This window comes from Trachypithecus francoisi, unplaced genomic scaffold (assembly GCF_009764315.1).
Source record: "Trachypithecus francoisi isolate TF-2019V2 unplaced genomic scaffold, Tfra_2.0 Lachesis_group14, whole genome shotgun sequence".
NCBI lineage: Eukaryota > Metazoa > Chordata > Mammalia > Primates > Cercopithecidae > Trachypithecus > Trachypithecus francoisi.
This window is the reverse complement of record NW_022681459.1, coordinates 56,479,160-56,495,385: the sequence shown is the minus strand read 5'-3', so window position 1 is coordinate 56,495,385 and position 16,226 is coordinate 56,479,160. Positions and strand designations below refer to the sequence as shown.

Here is a 16,226-nt window from a genome sequence, read left to right as displayed (position 1 = left end):
CTGTTGAGCCAGGTCTACACATGCAGGCAGCATCAGTGATTTCCTGGCTCACCGCTGAGCTGCAGAGCCACAGGAGCTGGAGTGTGCTTTTAGCCCAGGGCAGTGAGGGAAAAGTTGACCAGGAGTGGGGTCAGGTCCTATCCAGCCAGTGCCTGCTGTCACCAAACCTAGGTGCCCAGGGAAACCTGGCAGCTGCCACCCCACTCCCGCAAAGCAAGCACTTTGCTAGATCCTGACAGACCCTCCTGTGGGCCCTGGGGAGGTGGACTGGCAGGAGGGCACAAGTTCAGATGTGCTGGTGCAGAAGGAGCATGAGGCTCACCTGGCGGGCAGGCACACCGCGGTGGTCCCGGCTCTCCCACTGACTTCCTGCATGCTTGGGACAAGTCACTTTGCATTCCTTGTGTGAGAAATGAGGCTGGACGCCAGGCGTGGTGGCTCACGCCTGTAATCCCAGCGCTTTGGGAGGCTAAGGCGGGCGGATTACTCGAGGTCAGGAGTTTGAGACCAGCCTGGCCAACATGGCGAAACCCCGTCTCTATAAAAAATACATAGCCGGGCGAGGTGGCGGGCGCCTGTAGTCCCAGCTGCTCGGGAGGCTGAGGCAGGAGAATGGCGTGAAACCGCGAGGCAGAGATTGTAGTGAGCTGAGATCCGGCCACTGCACTCCAGCCTGGGCGACAGAGCGAGACTCCGTCTCAAAAAAAAAATAAATAAATAAATAAAATAAAAAATAAAAAATAAAAAAATTAGCTGGGCGTGGTAGCCTGCGCTTGTAATCTCAGCTACTTGGGAGGCTGAGGCAGGAGAATCACTTGAACTGGGAGGCGGAGGTTGCAGTGAGCCGAGATCGTGACACTGCACTCCAGCCTGGGAGACAGAGCGAGACTCTGTCTCAAAGATGAAGAAAAAGAAAGAAAGGAGGCTGGAGGAGGTGGAGGACAAAGGACATGAGCTGGCCTTGTTAGGAGGGTGGAATGTGGCGCCACTGTGTTGGACATTGCCCTGAGCTGACCCACCCCTCCCTTTCAGATGTCAACGAGTGCCAGCGCTACCCCGGGCGCCTGTGTGGCCACAAGTGCGAGAACACGCTGGGCTCCTACCTCTGCAGCTGTTCCGTGGGCTTCCGGCTCTCTGTGGACGGCAGGTCGTGTGAAGGTGAGGCTGGGGCCCCGTCCACTCACTTCCGCCATGTCACCTTCCTCCTGGGGAAGCCGCCCTTCTCCTGCAGCCCCGTTTGGAGCAGGCCTGCCTTGGTTTCCCCAGCACATGTTAAATGGCATGTTAGCAGGGGAAGTGCCTGTAAAATATTGTTCATCAGAGGGGACTGCCCGCCTGCCAGCCCGATTTCTCCTGATGACATCTGCCCTCCGAGGCCGTGTCAGGGTTCACAGGCTGCGGCAGAGGCCGTGTGGGATGTGGCTAGGATCATGGGGCTTGGAGCATGAGACCCACCAGTCATAAGGCCTTGGTTATGCCCAATCTCTCCCTGCCTCCGTGTCCTCAGGGGAGAGAGGGGTTGATGTGTGAAAGAGCAGCGAAAACTGGACACTTGTTTTGCACAAAGACCGTGTGCGGATTTTAATCAGATGCTGTCTAGAGGAGAGAGGCCTCTCTGTCCATTGATCTCAAGTCACCCAAACAAAAGGGGGGAGGCTTTGTAAATGAGCCGTGAGAGGAAGTACTGAGGTCCTTAGGGCATGGGTCACTGATTAGGGCACCTGCCTCTAACTTTTTTTTTTTTGAGACGGAGTCTTGTTCTATCACCCAGGCTGGAGTACAGTGGCACGATCTCGGCTCACTGCGACCTCCGCCTCCCGGGTTCAAGCAATTCTGCCTCAGCCTCCCGAGTAGCTGGGATTACAGGTGCCCACCATTACACCTGGCTAATTTTTGTATTTTTAGTAGAGACGGGGTTTCACCATGTTGGCCAGGCTAGTCTCGAACTCCTGACCTCACGTAATCCACCTGCCTCAGCCTCTCAAAGTGCTGGGATTACAGGCATGGGCCACCACACCCAGCCTGCCTCTAACTTTTTTTTTTTTTTTTGAGATGGAGTCTTGCTCTGTCGCCCAGGCTGGAGTGCAGCGGCACAATCTCGGCTCACTGCAAGCTCCTCCCCCCGGGTTCACGCCATTCTCCTGCCTCAGCCTCCCATGTAGCTGGGTCTACAGGTGCCCGCCACCATGCCTGGCTAATTTTTTTTGTGTGTATTTTTAGTAGAGATGGGGTTTCACCGTGTTAGCCAGGATGGTCTCAATCTCCTGACCTCATGATCCGCCCGTCTCGGCCTCCCAAAGTGCTGGGATTACAGGCGTGAGCCACCGCACCCAGCCTGCCTCTAACTTCTTATTGAAGTTAGGCTTCCCCCTCTGACAGAGACAGGGAAAAGTACCCTGGCCTTCCCGATGATGACATTCCCCAGGCATGTCCCCAGCCCTCGAGAAAGATACTCCTGAGTTGCACATCTCAAAGGGACAGAGAAACCATTTACATTTGCAAGTTTTTCTAAAGTAGATGCTTCTAAGGAAAATGGAGGTCAGCCCCTGTAGTCAGGTTTGGGCTGGAACCAAGAGAAAATTATTTTGGCAGCATTGATCTTTCTCAGGCAGGCAGGCCAAGGGGGCTGGGTCTGCATCCTGGGTACGTGGTCCTGGGCCAGTGGCAGCCATGCTGAAGTTGGGTCAAGTCTCTTGGTATGTGGGGGTTGGACAAAGTTGTTCTTGCCGACAGTCTTATGGTTCTCAGATAACACCTCCTGGGTTGATGGGAAGGTCACATGGACAGCATGTCAGCCCAGGGCCTGGCACATACTAGGTGCTTGGCAGATGTCATGTCTTATATGGGGCTAGGTTAGGTTCTGGGCTGAGCAGACACTGAGAGCTTTGGACAGCCCTCGACAATTGTCCACATTGCCCGTGACACCCTGTTTAGTGCGGTGTGCTGGCCCAGAGGATGGCTTCTGCAGCCTGACTCAAACGTGGCAGGTCCTAACATTCTGCCATGAGGATTTTCCTTCCTGATGAGATGGTCACAGGGGTTAGATACGCCAGGGTGAGTGGTGGTGTGCATAATTCTTCAATCGGAGGATGGACGGTGTGAGGGGTCCTGGGATTAGTTCACAAGAACGTGTATGGACAAGGAACAAGAGTCACGAGTTGAGTCTCTCAGGCTTGTGTTCACACCTCACTTCTGCCATTTTCATGGCCTTGAAGAAGTAACTCAGTCTTTCTGGGCCTTGGTGTACTCATCTGTAAAATGGGCATAGTAGGACCAACGCCACAGGGGGTTGTGAGGATGAAACGAGATTACGCATGTGAAGAGCTTATCACAGGGCTGAGCGCGGGATGAAGAGCTGGCAGTGTGGAGGCTGCTGGCTTTATTATTATTATTTTTTTGTTGTTGTTGTTGTTGTTGAGACGGAGTCTCGCTCTGTCGCCCAGGCTGGAGTGCAGTGGCCGGATCTCAGTTCACTGCAAGCTCCGCCTCCTGGGTTTACGCCATTCTCCTGCCTCAGCCTCCCGAGTAGCTGGGACTACAGGCGCCCGCCACCTTGCCCGGCTAGTTTTTTGTATTTTTTAGTAGAGACGGGGTTTCACCGTGTTAGCCAGGATGGTCTCCATCTCCTGACCTCGTGATCCGCCCGTCTCGGCCTCCCAAAGTGCTGGGATTACAGGCTTGAGCCACCGCGCCCGGCCTTATTATTATTTTTTTTTTGAGACGGAGTCTCCCTCTGTAGCCCGGACTGGAGTGCAGTGGCCGGATCTCAGCTCACTGTAAGCTCCGCCTCCCGGGTTCCCGCCATTCTCCTGCCTCAGCCTCTGGAGTAGCTGGGACTACAGGCGCCTGCCACCTCGCCCGGCTAGATTTTTGTATTTTTTAGTAGAGACAGGGTTTCACCTTATTAGCCAGGATGGTCTTGATCTCCTGACCTCGTGATCCGCCCGTCTCGGCCTCCCAAAGTGCTGGGATTACAGGCTTGAGCCACCGCGCCCGGCCGGCTTTATTATTATTTAGTAGAAGTAGTGGGATTCCTGGCTTGTGCTTCCTCTAGTCACTCGTAAATTACTGAAAAGTCGGCATTCATATCCACATTAGTGGACAATATTGTGGACACAGAACCAGGGCCTGGCCAGCCTTGCCATGTGACCTTACTAACCATGTGTTAAGCACCTGCCCCGGATGTGTAGTGAGAACTCAGTCCTGCACTGGGGAGGTTCTCTAGTGGGGGATGAGAGACCCCACTGGGCAGGTGGAGGCCAGGCCTGGTGTGTGGGGGCCACAGAGATGAAACACGGGCTGGAAGGCTATTGGACGTTCTCTGACAGCCACATAGTATAGATTTAAGGCTTTTCCAGCCACAATCTCTGTTGCAACTGCTCAACTCTGCTGTGGTAGCAGAGAAGGGGCCAGAGAACCATGGTAAAAGAATGAGTGTGGCAGGGCGCAGTGGCTCACACCTGTAATCCCAGCACTTTGGGAGGCCGACACAGGTGGATCACTTGAGGTCAGGAGTTCGAGACCAGCATGACCAACATCGTGAAACCCCGTGTCTACTAAAAATACAAAAATTAGCTAGGCATGGTGGCGCACGCCTGTAATCCCCTAGCTACTCAGGAGGCTGAGGCAGGAGAATTGAGTGAATTCATATCCGCATTAGTGGACAATAGGCTCCCAGAGGCGGAGATTGCAGTGAGCTGAGATTGAGCTGCTGCACTCAAGCCTGGGCAACAGACAGAGACTCTGTCTCAAAAAAAAAATAAAAAATAAAAAATAATCTGGCTGTATTCTTTATTTTATTATTATTATTATTTTGAGATGGAGTCTCTCTCTGTCACCCAGGCTGGAGTGCAGTGGTGTGATCTTGGCCCACTGCAACCTCTGCCTCCCGGTTCAAGCAATTCTCCTGCCTCAGCCTCCCGAGAAGCTGTGACTATAGGCATGTGCTACTATGCCCAGCTAATTCTTGTATTTTTAGTGGAGACCGGGTTTCACCATGCCGGCCAGGCTGGTCTCGAACCCCTGACCTTGTGATCCGCCCACCTTGGCCTCCCAAAGTACTGGGATTACAGGCATGAGCCACCATGCCTGGCCTGGCTGTGTTCTAATAAAACTTTATTTATAAAAACAAGTGTTGGGATGAATTTGGCCCATGGACTGTGGTTCGCTGACCTCTGCTCTAGGTAAAGGGGACAGTTAAGCAGTAGTTCAGAGTTGGCCCAGTGAGTTCTGTGCATTGGAGTATGAGGAGTACTGATGTATGGGCTGGATGGCCGAGGCCTTCCTTGAGTGCCGTCATCTGTGTAGGATGCCATCTTGGAGGTGAAGTGAGGAGCACAGGATCAGATTTCCATTTGAGGACTAGAATGGACTCTGGCAGCCAGGTCGGGCCTGGCTTCCAGGGGCTGAGGCTGGAGGCTATAGCTGCCATCCTGACAGGAGAAGGTGTGGTCGAAGCAGGCAGGGGCAGGGAGGGAGGGTCTGGAGCCACCAGTGATGACACCTCTCCCTTGGCCACGCCCCTCGGGACCTCCGCCTCTCCGAGTGTGTTAACCTGAGGGAGGTGGAGAGGAGGTTTTCTGTTCACTGACCCTGAGGGCTACTGGAGGCAGGGATATGTGATGTCGCTCTCAGCAGTGACCCTCGCTTTGTATTTCAGACATCAATGAGTGCAGCAGCAGCCCCTGTAGCCAGGAGTGTGCCAACGTCTACGGCTCCTACCAGTGTTACTGCCGGCGGGGCTACCAGCTCAGTGATGTGGACGGAGTCACCTGTGAAGGTGCGGACGCCCCTGCTTGCTGAGGGGGAAAGCCGCCCGTGGCCTTTGACATGACATCCGCCATGACACAGCAGCACGGCCTCTGACTTTCACATCCACGGGAAGAGCCAGCTGGGATTTCTTCACCTGGCAAACCTTCCATGTCCACCCTTGGAGGCTAGTGGGTGGTTTGCTGTTTTCCCTCCAACTGAGATTTTTTTTTTTTTTTTTTGAGGTGGGGTATTGCTCTGTTGCCCAGGCTGGAGTGATGTGGTACAATCACTGTTCACTGCAGCCTCAGCTTCCGGGGTTCAAGTGATCCTCCCACCTCAGCCTCCCAAGTAGTTGGGACCATAGGCGTACACCACCACGCCTGGCTGATTTTTTTTATTTTGTAAAAATTAGAGATGGGGTCTTGCTGTGTTGCCCAGGCTGGTCTGGAACTCCTTGGCTCAAGTGATCCTCTTGCTTCAGGCTCCCAAATTGCTGGGATTACAGGCATGAGCCACTGTGCCCGGCCCCCAACTGAAATTCTAATATACTTTTCCCATCCTTAAGCACGAGGGTGGGAAGGCAGCAAACCACTCCTGACTTGTTCTTTAACAATGTGCATGGTGGTGATTGCAATGTGCACTGGGACCTTGGGCCGCACATTTCAGAGCTTGGTGGTGGTGCATGGCTGAGAGGTAAGGGAGGTCTCACGGACCACCTATATCCCTGACTCAGAGCTCTCTCTAACTCTTCCTCTGTAACATGGGGATTAACTCCAGCCTCACCAGATCATTGGAGGATTAAACCAGATGATAGCAATTACGGGCAATTAAGGGCAATTACGATGATTACCGTTTTCATGTGTAAGGTGTGTGTATATTTTGTTTGCTTGTTTGTTTTTGAGACAGAGACAGCTCTGTCACTCAGGTTGGAGGGCAGTGGTACCAATACAGCTCACTGCAGCCTCCATCTCCTGGGATCAAGCAATCCTCCCAGCTCTGCCTCCTTGAGTAGCTGGGCCCACAGGCATGCACCAGTATGCTTGGCTAATTTTTTTGATTTTTTGTAGAGACAGGGTCTCACTTTGTTGCCGAGGCTAGTCTCGAACTCCTGGGCTCAAGTAATCCTCCTGCCTCAGCCTCCCAAAGTGTTGGGATTCCAGGCATGAGCCAGTGCACCCAGCTGAGGAGTGTTTCTTATTGTTGAACTGCGGTCCATATTTCCCCCTGCCTGCCATGCATACTTCACACCACGAACTTGCTGTGTGACCCTAGGCTAGTCCCATTGCCTCTCTGAGCGTGATGGTCTCTAAGGCTTCCTGTCTTCAGCTTGTCCTGTGCTGCTGCCCTCCCGGGCCCCAGTACAGCCCCCAGGGCAATGTAGGGTGGCCAGCAGCCATGGCCAGGTGCCAGGACACTGAGGCTGAGGTGGGCTTTGCCGTTGCAGACATCGACGAGTGTGCCCTGCCCACCGGGGGCCACATCTGCTCCTACCGCTGCATCAACATCCCTGGAAGCTTCCAGTGCAGCTGTCCCTCGTCTGGCTACAGGCTGGCGCCCAACGGCCGCAACTGCCAAGGTGAGCAGGCGGAATGCCCTGGGGTCCCTCATACTGTGCTTGGGGCTCTGCAGTGTCGTAGGGCTGAGGCCGGGCATGGGGGCTGTACTTCCCGAACCCAAGGGCCACAGCACAGATGCATTCAGGAAAATACCCTCCCACCATCCAAGGGGTGTCCTGGGGTCCGCAGCACCCTGGTCTCCCACACCCAGACCCCAGCATACTTGTTCTCTGGGTTGTCTGAGCCCCGTGACGGCTGCATCCGGCAGGAACACTTGAGCCCTCCTACCCTCTCCTCAGCAGCCCCTAAACGGCTGGAACAGAGTTCTTTAGGAAGATGCCCACCAGGGAGGAAGCAGACCAGGCCAGGGGATGGCATGGCCTGGTGTGGGATGGCCCAGGGACACTCATGACTGTGGGTCAGCTCCAGCACGGACTAAGTGATGGGGGACAGTGGCATTGGTTCTGCATTCAGCCCCCATTTCTATGAACGCTCTAGGGGGCAGCGTGTGTCCCCCAAAGCCATCTGACAACCATCCATTCAGTCACTGACAGCGGGTGCCGAGTGGGTGTTTGTGAGCGCGTGATCCCCAGTGTACACGCTGGGCCCAGAAGCTGAGTCATGGAGGTGGGGCTGTCCAGCCAGTGCCGCGGGAGCCCCACACAGGGCTGTGGATCCTGGGGCTCCGGAAGCCTCCTGGGTCCCGCAGATATAGCTGCTGGTCTTGAGGAAGGTGACTTTGATGAAAGGCAGACAGGAGCTGCGGTGTTTCCTGGGAGGCCCCCTCTGCTTGCCCCGGGCCTGAGCCCGGTTGTGTCTGCATTTCTGACGGAGCAAATGACTGTTCTCCTGGCCAGGCTCCCTCACCGCAGCCTGGGGTCCCGCCCAGACTCCGCAGAAACACATTCCTGAGCCGGGCCTTTGAGGCCAGGGAGTGTTGTTTTTGCCACCGATGCCCAGGCATTTGGCACCTCTTAATGGTCGTCTCCCAGGGCTGGTGACAGCCCCTGAGCCCCACTGTTTGGCTGCTCACCCATCTCCAGGGGCCTCTCGGTGTGGTGCCCCAGGCCCCATCTCAGGAGTCCCAGTCCACCCTGAACAGCCACCAACCCCAACACACAGGGCAAGACATATGATCCCTCGAAGCCTGTTTTTCTCATTGTTGTGTGGAGCTCGCAGCTCCTGCCCTTTTCTCCTAAGAGGTTGAGTCACACCGCGGGTAAGGGTGCTGTGCCTTGGGAGCCGCAGAGAGGCCCTGGGTGGTTAGTGCATGGACTCTGGCACCAGCCCGCCTGGGTTCAAAGTTCGGCTCTGACATTTATAAAATGTGTAACCTCAGGCAGGTCTCTAAAGCTCTGTGAGCTCCTCATAAAATGAGGATCATAACAGTATCTGCCTCACTGAGTTCTTAGGAGGATTCAGTGAGTTATCCTTCCTTGCGAGGCACTCCTAGGACCCGTCATGGAGTGTGTACTTTTACCATTGTCACACTCCCTCCGTGGATTGCAAATGATAAGTTAACTGTAAGATAAGATAAATGTAAGAACTGGCACAGGACACTGCTCTGAGGATCAGCCAGTGGAGGGCACGGATGGCCTGATCGCCACCCCTAACCCTAGTTGATGGGAGGCCTGGGCTCCTCCGTCTCCAGATGGGGATGGCTCCTGCAGCCTCTGCCTTCATTGTGCTGCTGTGGGGGTCTCTTGCAGACATTGATGAGTGTGTGACTGGCATCCACAACTGCTCCATCAATGAGACCTGCTTCAACATCCAGGGTGGCTTCCGCTGCCTGGCCTTCGAGTGCCCTGAGAACTACCGCCGCTCCGCAGCCACGTAAGTCATTTGGACCATGCCATCGTCTGCCTGTGTTGGCCTTCCTGGTGACCCAGCTCCCGGGTGGGTGGGTTATCAGGCTGTGACCTCAGTGTCCTCCCATGAGGGACGCAGGGCACTCACCTGATCCCTGGCCCTCAAGCCCCTAAATACTAGTGACACTGGTCTCAGAAAGTCCAAGGAGTAACTGCAAATGAATCCGGGGTCTATAGTCATGTGCTTTCAGGCCAAGGCTGTGCACAGAACCAGGCAGAAACAACAGCCCTCTGTTTTCGTAGAGTAGAGCCTTGGACAAGTTCTCTGGGCCTCGGTTTTCTCATCTGTAACATGCAGATGTCAGAACGTGCTCTGACTCAGATGCATAGGTAACAGTGACTCCATGTCAGCCCAAAGCCAGGGAGCCGATGTGACTTGTTGGACATTGTTGTTAGGTGCCTCCCTGAAAGCCAGAATTCGTCCAGCCTGGTGACTGTGTGGGAACAGCATCAAAGACTCCAGATCCTAAACGGGGGGCTGCGCACCCCTATGTCTTTGCAAGCTCACTCACTCCTAGGCCGTCACGGCGTCCACTTGAGACCACGGTTCCCACTTCCTATGCCCCTTACCCCTAATTATATTCGTCAAGTCTCATTTAGTGCTACTGTCAATTGCTTCAGGAAAAGCTCCATGCTGGGACGGATCTCAGGACTGTGGACTTGTGACCTCCCCCGGCACTCTTAGTGTGCGGTGCAGGCAGCCAGCTGTTTCCCTGGCCTTGGCCTCTTGACCTTCAGCCTGCCCTGGGCTCTTGGCCAGCTGCCCCCCACCACCTGAGGGTCAGTGGTCGTGTTCACCGCCTGACCCCAGGGGCAGCTGCCCTGGCTCATGGCATAGCAAGGCTTCTGGGTCACCGAGCGGCCCCGTTGTCCCTGGCAGCACTCCATATTCTTCCTGGCATTGGGATGGCGCGTTGGCTGGCCCGGCCACGTCCCTGATCTGCTGTTTCCTAGCATGGGTTTCTGTCTGCTTGAAAACCCAACATCTTGTTTCCTTCCTGAGCTTGGGTTAGGAAAAAGCTGCCCAAAACTGGGTTTGCAAGTCTGTAGCATCCTGAAGAGCTCATGGTTATGCAACAGCCTGGCAGGCAGTGACAGTGCTTCTCTGAGCCATTAAGAAAGTTCCATGGCCTCAGCTGGAGGCTGTGCAGCCGTCTGTCATTGTAAGTTCACTCTCTCCCCAGTCTTTGTCAGTGCCTGGGCTTGAGGATTCCAGGAGGCTGGCTGTGGCTGTGACCCCGATTTCTAACTTGCACACAGTCATGAAACCACCTTTTGAAGAGGAGGAGGCTGCCCTGTACAGGGGCCCCGGCGCCTCCTAAGCCCGAGGGTGGGCGGGTTGGCCATGTGTGCTAAGGTCATGGCTGAAATCGGCAGAACCCAGCTCCACCCCTCATGTTGGCTGTGGAAGCCTCTCCCACCCCTCAGTGCTGGAGAAAGTCATTTCTTCCTGGACCTACTGTGTGCAGGCACCTGGGTAGACAGTGAGCCCACAAAGGCCTTTGTCCCCACACTGGCTCGGCCTTTGGAGCGTGTGCTAAGAGGGAGGAGGGGCCCCGACCTGGCTGGGCGTGAGGGTGGGCAGGGGGCCATGCCGGCATGAAGGTGGAAGGGGAATCGAATCAGGCAGAAGGGGCGGGAGTATGGACACGTGCGGTGAAATGGGGAGTTCAGCCTGAAACCTGGGCCCTGTGTGCTGTGCAGTAAAGGATTGACGTGCTGGGCGCCTGGCTTGTTCCAGCCTTTGGACTCCGGGGGTTGATAGCAAGGAGGGGCCACTGCCTCTCAGCACTGCTAACCCCTCAGACTGGAGTTTTGTATTTTACAGCCCCTTTTCCTGCTCATCAAAAATCCAAACTTCTTAAAGCGTTTTTTCATCTAAACTTCAGAAAGCAATTTTTGAAATCTAAAAGAGCCATATTTAGGAGGGATCTGTGGCCAGCGCTTCTGTGGTTAACAACTCAGCAAGAGTGCCTCACTCGGGAGCCTTGACAGACAGGACTGCAGAGTCCGCTTCTGCGGCTTTCTCTCTCTCTCCAGTCACACGGCTTCCATCTGGGGAACATCCCGGCGGCCGAGGGCTGGTAACTGGAGCATGACCCAGGAAGCCGGGCCGCAAACCACAGGGCTCGGCCTTGTGGACAGGACCAAGCTGTTACAGTCCTCCCCATACAATTCCCTCCTGCCCGCAGGAGGAAGTGTGCACAGCTGTCCCACAGCCTTTGATGGGGCCGGACACATCCTCTTTAGCCCCTCAGTGGGGCTGGCCCCTGATGACCTGTGGTCTCGAAAGCTGGAGCAAAGCCGGGTGGCCTTGGTTGCCGCTTCTTGGGAATGGGACGCGAGTGAACAGCTGTGGGCCTGAGGGTGTAACACGGGGCGGTGGCGGAGATAGAGCCGTCGATGGCCCCCCTGCCTTGGCCAGTTCCTGGGGCTTGTCTCCCGGACGACGAGCATGTGAAAGTCACGAGAATTCCGGCAGGGATGTCCACAAGCACCTGGGGTGGCCAGAACTGCTGTGCCTCCCAGGAGAAGGAAGGGGCCTAGAGGGCCTTTTTTCTCTGGTGTGTGGTGGCTTAGGATCATCTCCACAGAGCTTGGGGTGTTAGGGTCAAATATGTTGAACTGGCAAGTTGGAGCACATTGTTCTCTAATGCGTGACATGGCCCAGGATGCGTGGCCTGCTGAGGGGACATGTCTGGAAACCAGGACCTGCATAGCAGGCGGGGACGGGACGGGCTCTGTAATAGATTCAGTGATGACAGCCCGTCCCTGACCTCGACACACTGGCTAAAAGGGATTTTTGGGCCGTTCCCAGTCTGACAGGCAGTTTGCCAGATAGTTATGTTTCTGGTGTTTTAATAAGTTAGGGTAGAGCGAAGTAGGATCATTGAAGCCAGGACTTACCAGGAAAATCAAGGACGTGTTTATTTTTGTGCATTAGTCATTTGCTAAGCACATAGCAGGTGCCCCAGGCCCTGTTCTTTGTCCAGAAGGAGCCAGCCCAGAAACTCCTGGTGTAGAGAAGGTTTTGGGGTGCTCTGAGGAATGACTGTGTGGGGTTGGAGGGGGAGCCTCCAGGGAGGAGTGACCAGCTTGCTGTGTGTGATGACGGCGTGAGCTGCACCAGAACATCACACACACCTCCCATTGCTTTCCTCCAGCATGCTGGGTGAACGCTTCCCTCTGGCAAAACAAAACCCCACCCCTGATTAGTACCTGCCCTGCTGAGAGAAGCAGGGAAGCCAAAATCCCACCAGGGTGATTCTAGCGCCACCTGCTGACCAGCCCCATCCAGGCTGGTCCCGAAGCTGCTGGTGTGTGTGTGCGTGCGTGTGTGTGTGCCTGTGCGTGTACACTGTGTGTGTAAAAGCTTTGAAGTAAGACAGGCTGACTTTGAAAGCCAAGCCTGCCCCTTACTACACACCATGGAGCCATGAGCAAGTTCTGCGTCCTCTCTGGGCATCTGTCTTCCCGCCAGTAGAGCGGGAGGACGATGGGAGACAGTGGCGGGAGCGAGTGCGGTTCACCTGCAACCGGAAGCACAGTTCATGGGTCCCATGCTCCTCCCCCAGTTCGCGGACGCTTCAGTCGCAGCTCCTCAGAGGCCCCCCTGGGGAAGAGCTCTCAGATCACCTGGAGCACTCCTGTTTGGCCTGGACCTGGGCATCTCTGGGGCAGGCTGCCACCAGCAACACCCGTGCCCACCTTCTTTCCTGCCTCTGCTTTGGGCCCCTCCCAGGCAGGATTCCCCCTTCAGTGCCCCTGACTCCCAGGCCAGTCCTTGCTAAGAGCTTGGAATGGTCATTAGCCAAGTAAATGCAAGGCCTCCTGTCAGTCCCGACAAACCTGGAAAGAGGAGGTAAAAGGAGACAGTGTCAGTAAATGCCTCAAGCAAGTCCAAGTAACCCAGCACGAGACATGGAAGCTTAAAAAGCCAAAAGGGAGATGTGATGGAAAGCCAGGACGAGAGGATGCTCCTGACTGCAGAATCCAGACACAGCCCAGATGGCGGGACTTCCTGGACCACCTGGGCCAGGTCCTCTGGGGGCTCTGCACCTGGGCCCTGCTTCTTAAGGCAGCCACCTTCAGAGTGTGATGGGCCAGGAGTTCAGGACACAGGAGACGACCCCTGTCCCATCTTGTGACAAGAAATTATAACTTGTTACTATCCTGTAGCAGGAAGATAATAGCTATCTTCATCCTGTCACAGGAAGTTAGAATCTGTAACAGGAAGTTGGAATCTGTGCTCATCCTATACAGGAAGTTAGAATCTGTAACAGAAAGTTGGAATCTGTGTTCATCCTATACAGGAAGTTAGGACCGGTCCCCGTCTCCACCCCAGGAGGTTGGGACCTGTCCCCGTCTCCATCACAGGAGGCTGGGACCCGTCTCTGTCTCCACTGCAAGAAGTTCGGACCTGTATTATTTAGGGTTCTCTAGAGGGACAGAACTAATGGAATATACATATATATATATATATGTATTATATGTGCATTAGTCATTTGCTAAGCACATAGCAGGTGCCCCAGGCCCTGTTCTTTGTCCAGAAGGAACCAGCCCAGAAACTCCTAGTGTATGTGTGTATATATACATATATATGTATATATACACATATATAGTGTGTATATATATACATATATATGTATATTCCATTGTATATACAAAGGGGAGTTTATTAAGTACTAACGCACATGATCACAAAGTCCCACAATAGGCCATCTCCAGGCTAGGAGCAAGGAGAGCAGTCTGAGTCCCAAAAATGAAGAAAAATGAGTCCAATGTTTGAGGGCAGGAAACATCCAGCATGGGAGAAAGATGTAGGCTGGGAGGCTAGGCCAGTCTCTCTTTTCACGTTTTTCTGCCTGCTTATGCTGTAGCCGTGCTGGTAGCTGATTAGTTGGTGCCCACCCAGATTAAGGATGGATCTGCCTTTCCCAGCCCACTGACTCAAGTGTGAATCTTTTTTGGCAACACCCTCACAGAAACACCTAGGATCAATACTTTGTATCCTTCAATCCAATCAAGTTGACACTCAGTATTAACCATCACAAGTCCACCCCTTGTCAACTTGAATCCATGCACATCTCCTGAGATCATATATAATCTTCAAATAAAGACAATAATAAGGTCATAATTATGCCTAACATAACACAACTATTCTTCGTACAACCAGAAACTCACCAATCCCCAACCGAAATACTATTATATAAAGTTAACGATATTTAAATACTGATGTGAATTCAGTAAATCTTATGTCACTTGATAAAGGAGAAAGGAAATAAAATGAAGACATTTTTGTTAGTACAAGTGTATACATGCACAAACATTTTTGTTTGTTTGTTTGTTTGTTGAGACAGAGTCTCCCTCTGTTGCTTAGGCTAAAGTGTGGTGGTGTGATTTTGTCTCACTACAACCTCCGCCTCCCAAGTTCAAGTGATTCTCCTGCCTCAGCCTCCTGAGTAGCTGAGATTACAGGTGTGTGCCACCACACCCAGCTAATTTTTCTATTTTAAGTAGAGACGAGGTTTCACCACGTTGGTCAGGCTGGTCTCGAGCTCCTGACCTGAAGTGATCCGCCCACCTCGGCCTCCCAAAGTGTTGGGATCACAGGCATGAGCCACAGCGCCTCGCCATGCTTTTAACAAAAGAAGGAGGAAATACTCATGACAATTACAGCCCTCGTTTCTGCAACTGGTCACATGGGTCTTAGCTGGTATTGATGACTTCCTTCTTCTACTACCCATTCTGTATTCCCTTTGCCTTCAGCAAGCACCTTGGCATATCGTGGTTTTTTCCCTGGTGGAGTGACCCAGACCTTCATTCCTAAAGGGTCTGGGTCATTTGTAGTCCTCCCTGGATTGGGCTATTGTAGTCTCCCATTGACCTTAATCACAGGGCATGGTAATACTGAGAGATGCCCTAATGGATCTCCTGTGTTCCTTGCGTACTCTAACTTATCTTCATTATGGAGTAGTAGACTGATTTCATCTTGATAGTCTGAGTCAGTCACCCCAGCCAACACTGTAACTCCCTTCTTAACCTGTTGACTTAAAGGTAGGAGAAGCCCAAAGTGTCCAGGTGGCAATCTTAATTTCCAGTTTAATGGAATCATTGTTGTGTCTCCTGGTGGCAGCTAAGACCTCTGAAACTAAGACCTCTAGGCCAGCAGAACGTAATGTTGCAGGAATAGGAAGAAAAAATTTTGCTCGTGGATCACTAGGGGTGATGGTGAGTGGTGCCACTTCCATTTCCACCCTTGGATTCCTGGACCCGTGAATCCTGGCTATGGAAGAAACAGTGCCATGTATTAGATGCTGATTCAGAGCATACATGGCCTTCTGGAGAACTTTGCCCCAGCCCTGCAAAGTACTGTCACCTAGTTGGCATTGTAATTGTGACTTCAAAAGGCCATTCCACCATTCTATCAATCTGCTGTTTCAAGACAACGGGCAACATGGTAAAACCAGTGAATTCTATGAACATGAGCCCACTGCCGTACCTCTTTAGCCGTAAAGTGAGTGCTTGCATTCTGTGAACCCACGGATGGTAGTCTTGGCAGAAGCATTGTGTGCAGGATAGGCAAACCCCTATCCAGAGTAAGTATGTATTCCAGTGAGGACAAACCTCTGCCCTTTCCATGATGGAAGAAGTCCAATAAAATCAACCTGCCACCAGGTAGCTGGCTGATCACCTTGAGGAATGGTGCCATATCGAGGGCTCAGTGTTGGTCTCTGCTGCTGGCAGATTGGGCACTCAGCAGTGGCCATATCCAGGTCAGCCTTGGTGAGTGGAAGTCCATGTTGCTGAGCCCATGCATAACCTCCATCCCTGCCACCATGGCCACTTCGTTCATGGGCCCATTGGGCAATGACGGGTGGCTGGGGAAAGAGGCTGAGTGGTGTCCACAGAACAAATCATCCTGTCCACTTGCTTATTAAAATCCTCCTCTTCGCCGGGCGCGGTGGCTCAAGCCTGTAATCCCAGCACTTTGGGAGGCCGAGACGGGCGGATCACGAGGTCAGGAGATCGAGACCATCCTGGCTAACAC

General features: G+C 53.5%; 1 protein-coding gene across 2 annotated transcripts in view; it reads left to right on the top strand.

The window, feature by feature from the left end:
- Nucleotides 1-16,226, top strand: part of FBLN1 (fibulin 1) — a 98,781-nt gene that overhangs the window by 41,011 nt on the left and 41,544 nt on the right. For both annotated transcript variants that reach the window (XM_033233608.1, XM_033233609.1), the window contains exons 11-14: nucleotides 1,033-1,158; nucleotides 5,660-5,779; nucleotides 7,196-7,327; nucleotides 9,017-9,140. In XM_033233608.1, coding sequence (XP_033089499.1) covers nucleotides 1,033-1,158; nucleotides 5,660-5,779; nucleotides 7,196-7,327; nucleotides 9,017-9,140 — 502 coding nt within the window. The remainder of the gene's footprint in view (nucleotides 1-1,032; nucleotides 1,159-5,659; nucleotides 5,780-7,195; nucleotides 7,328-9,016; nucleotides 9,141-16,226) is intronic.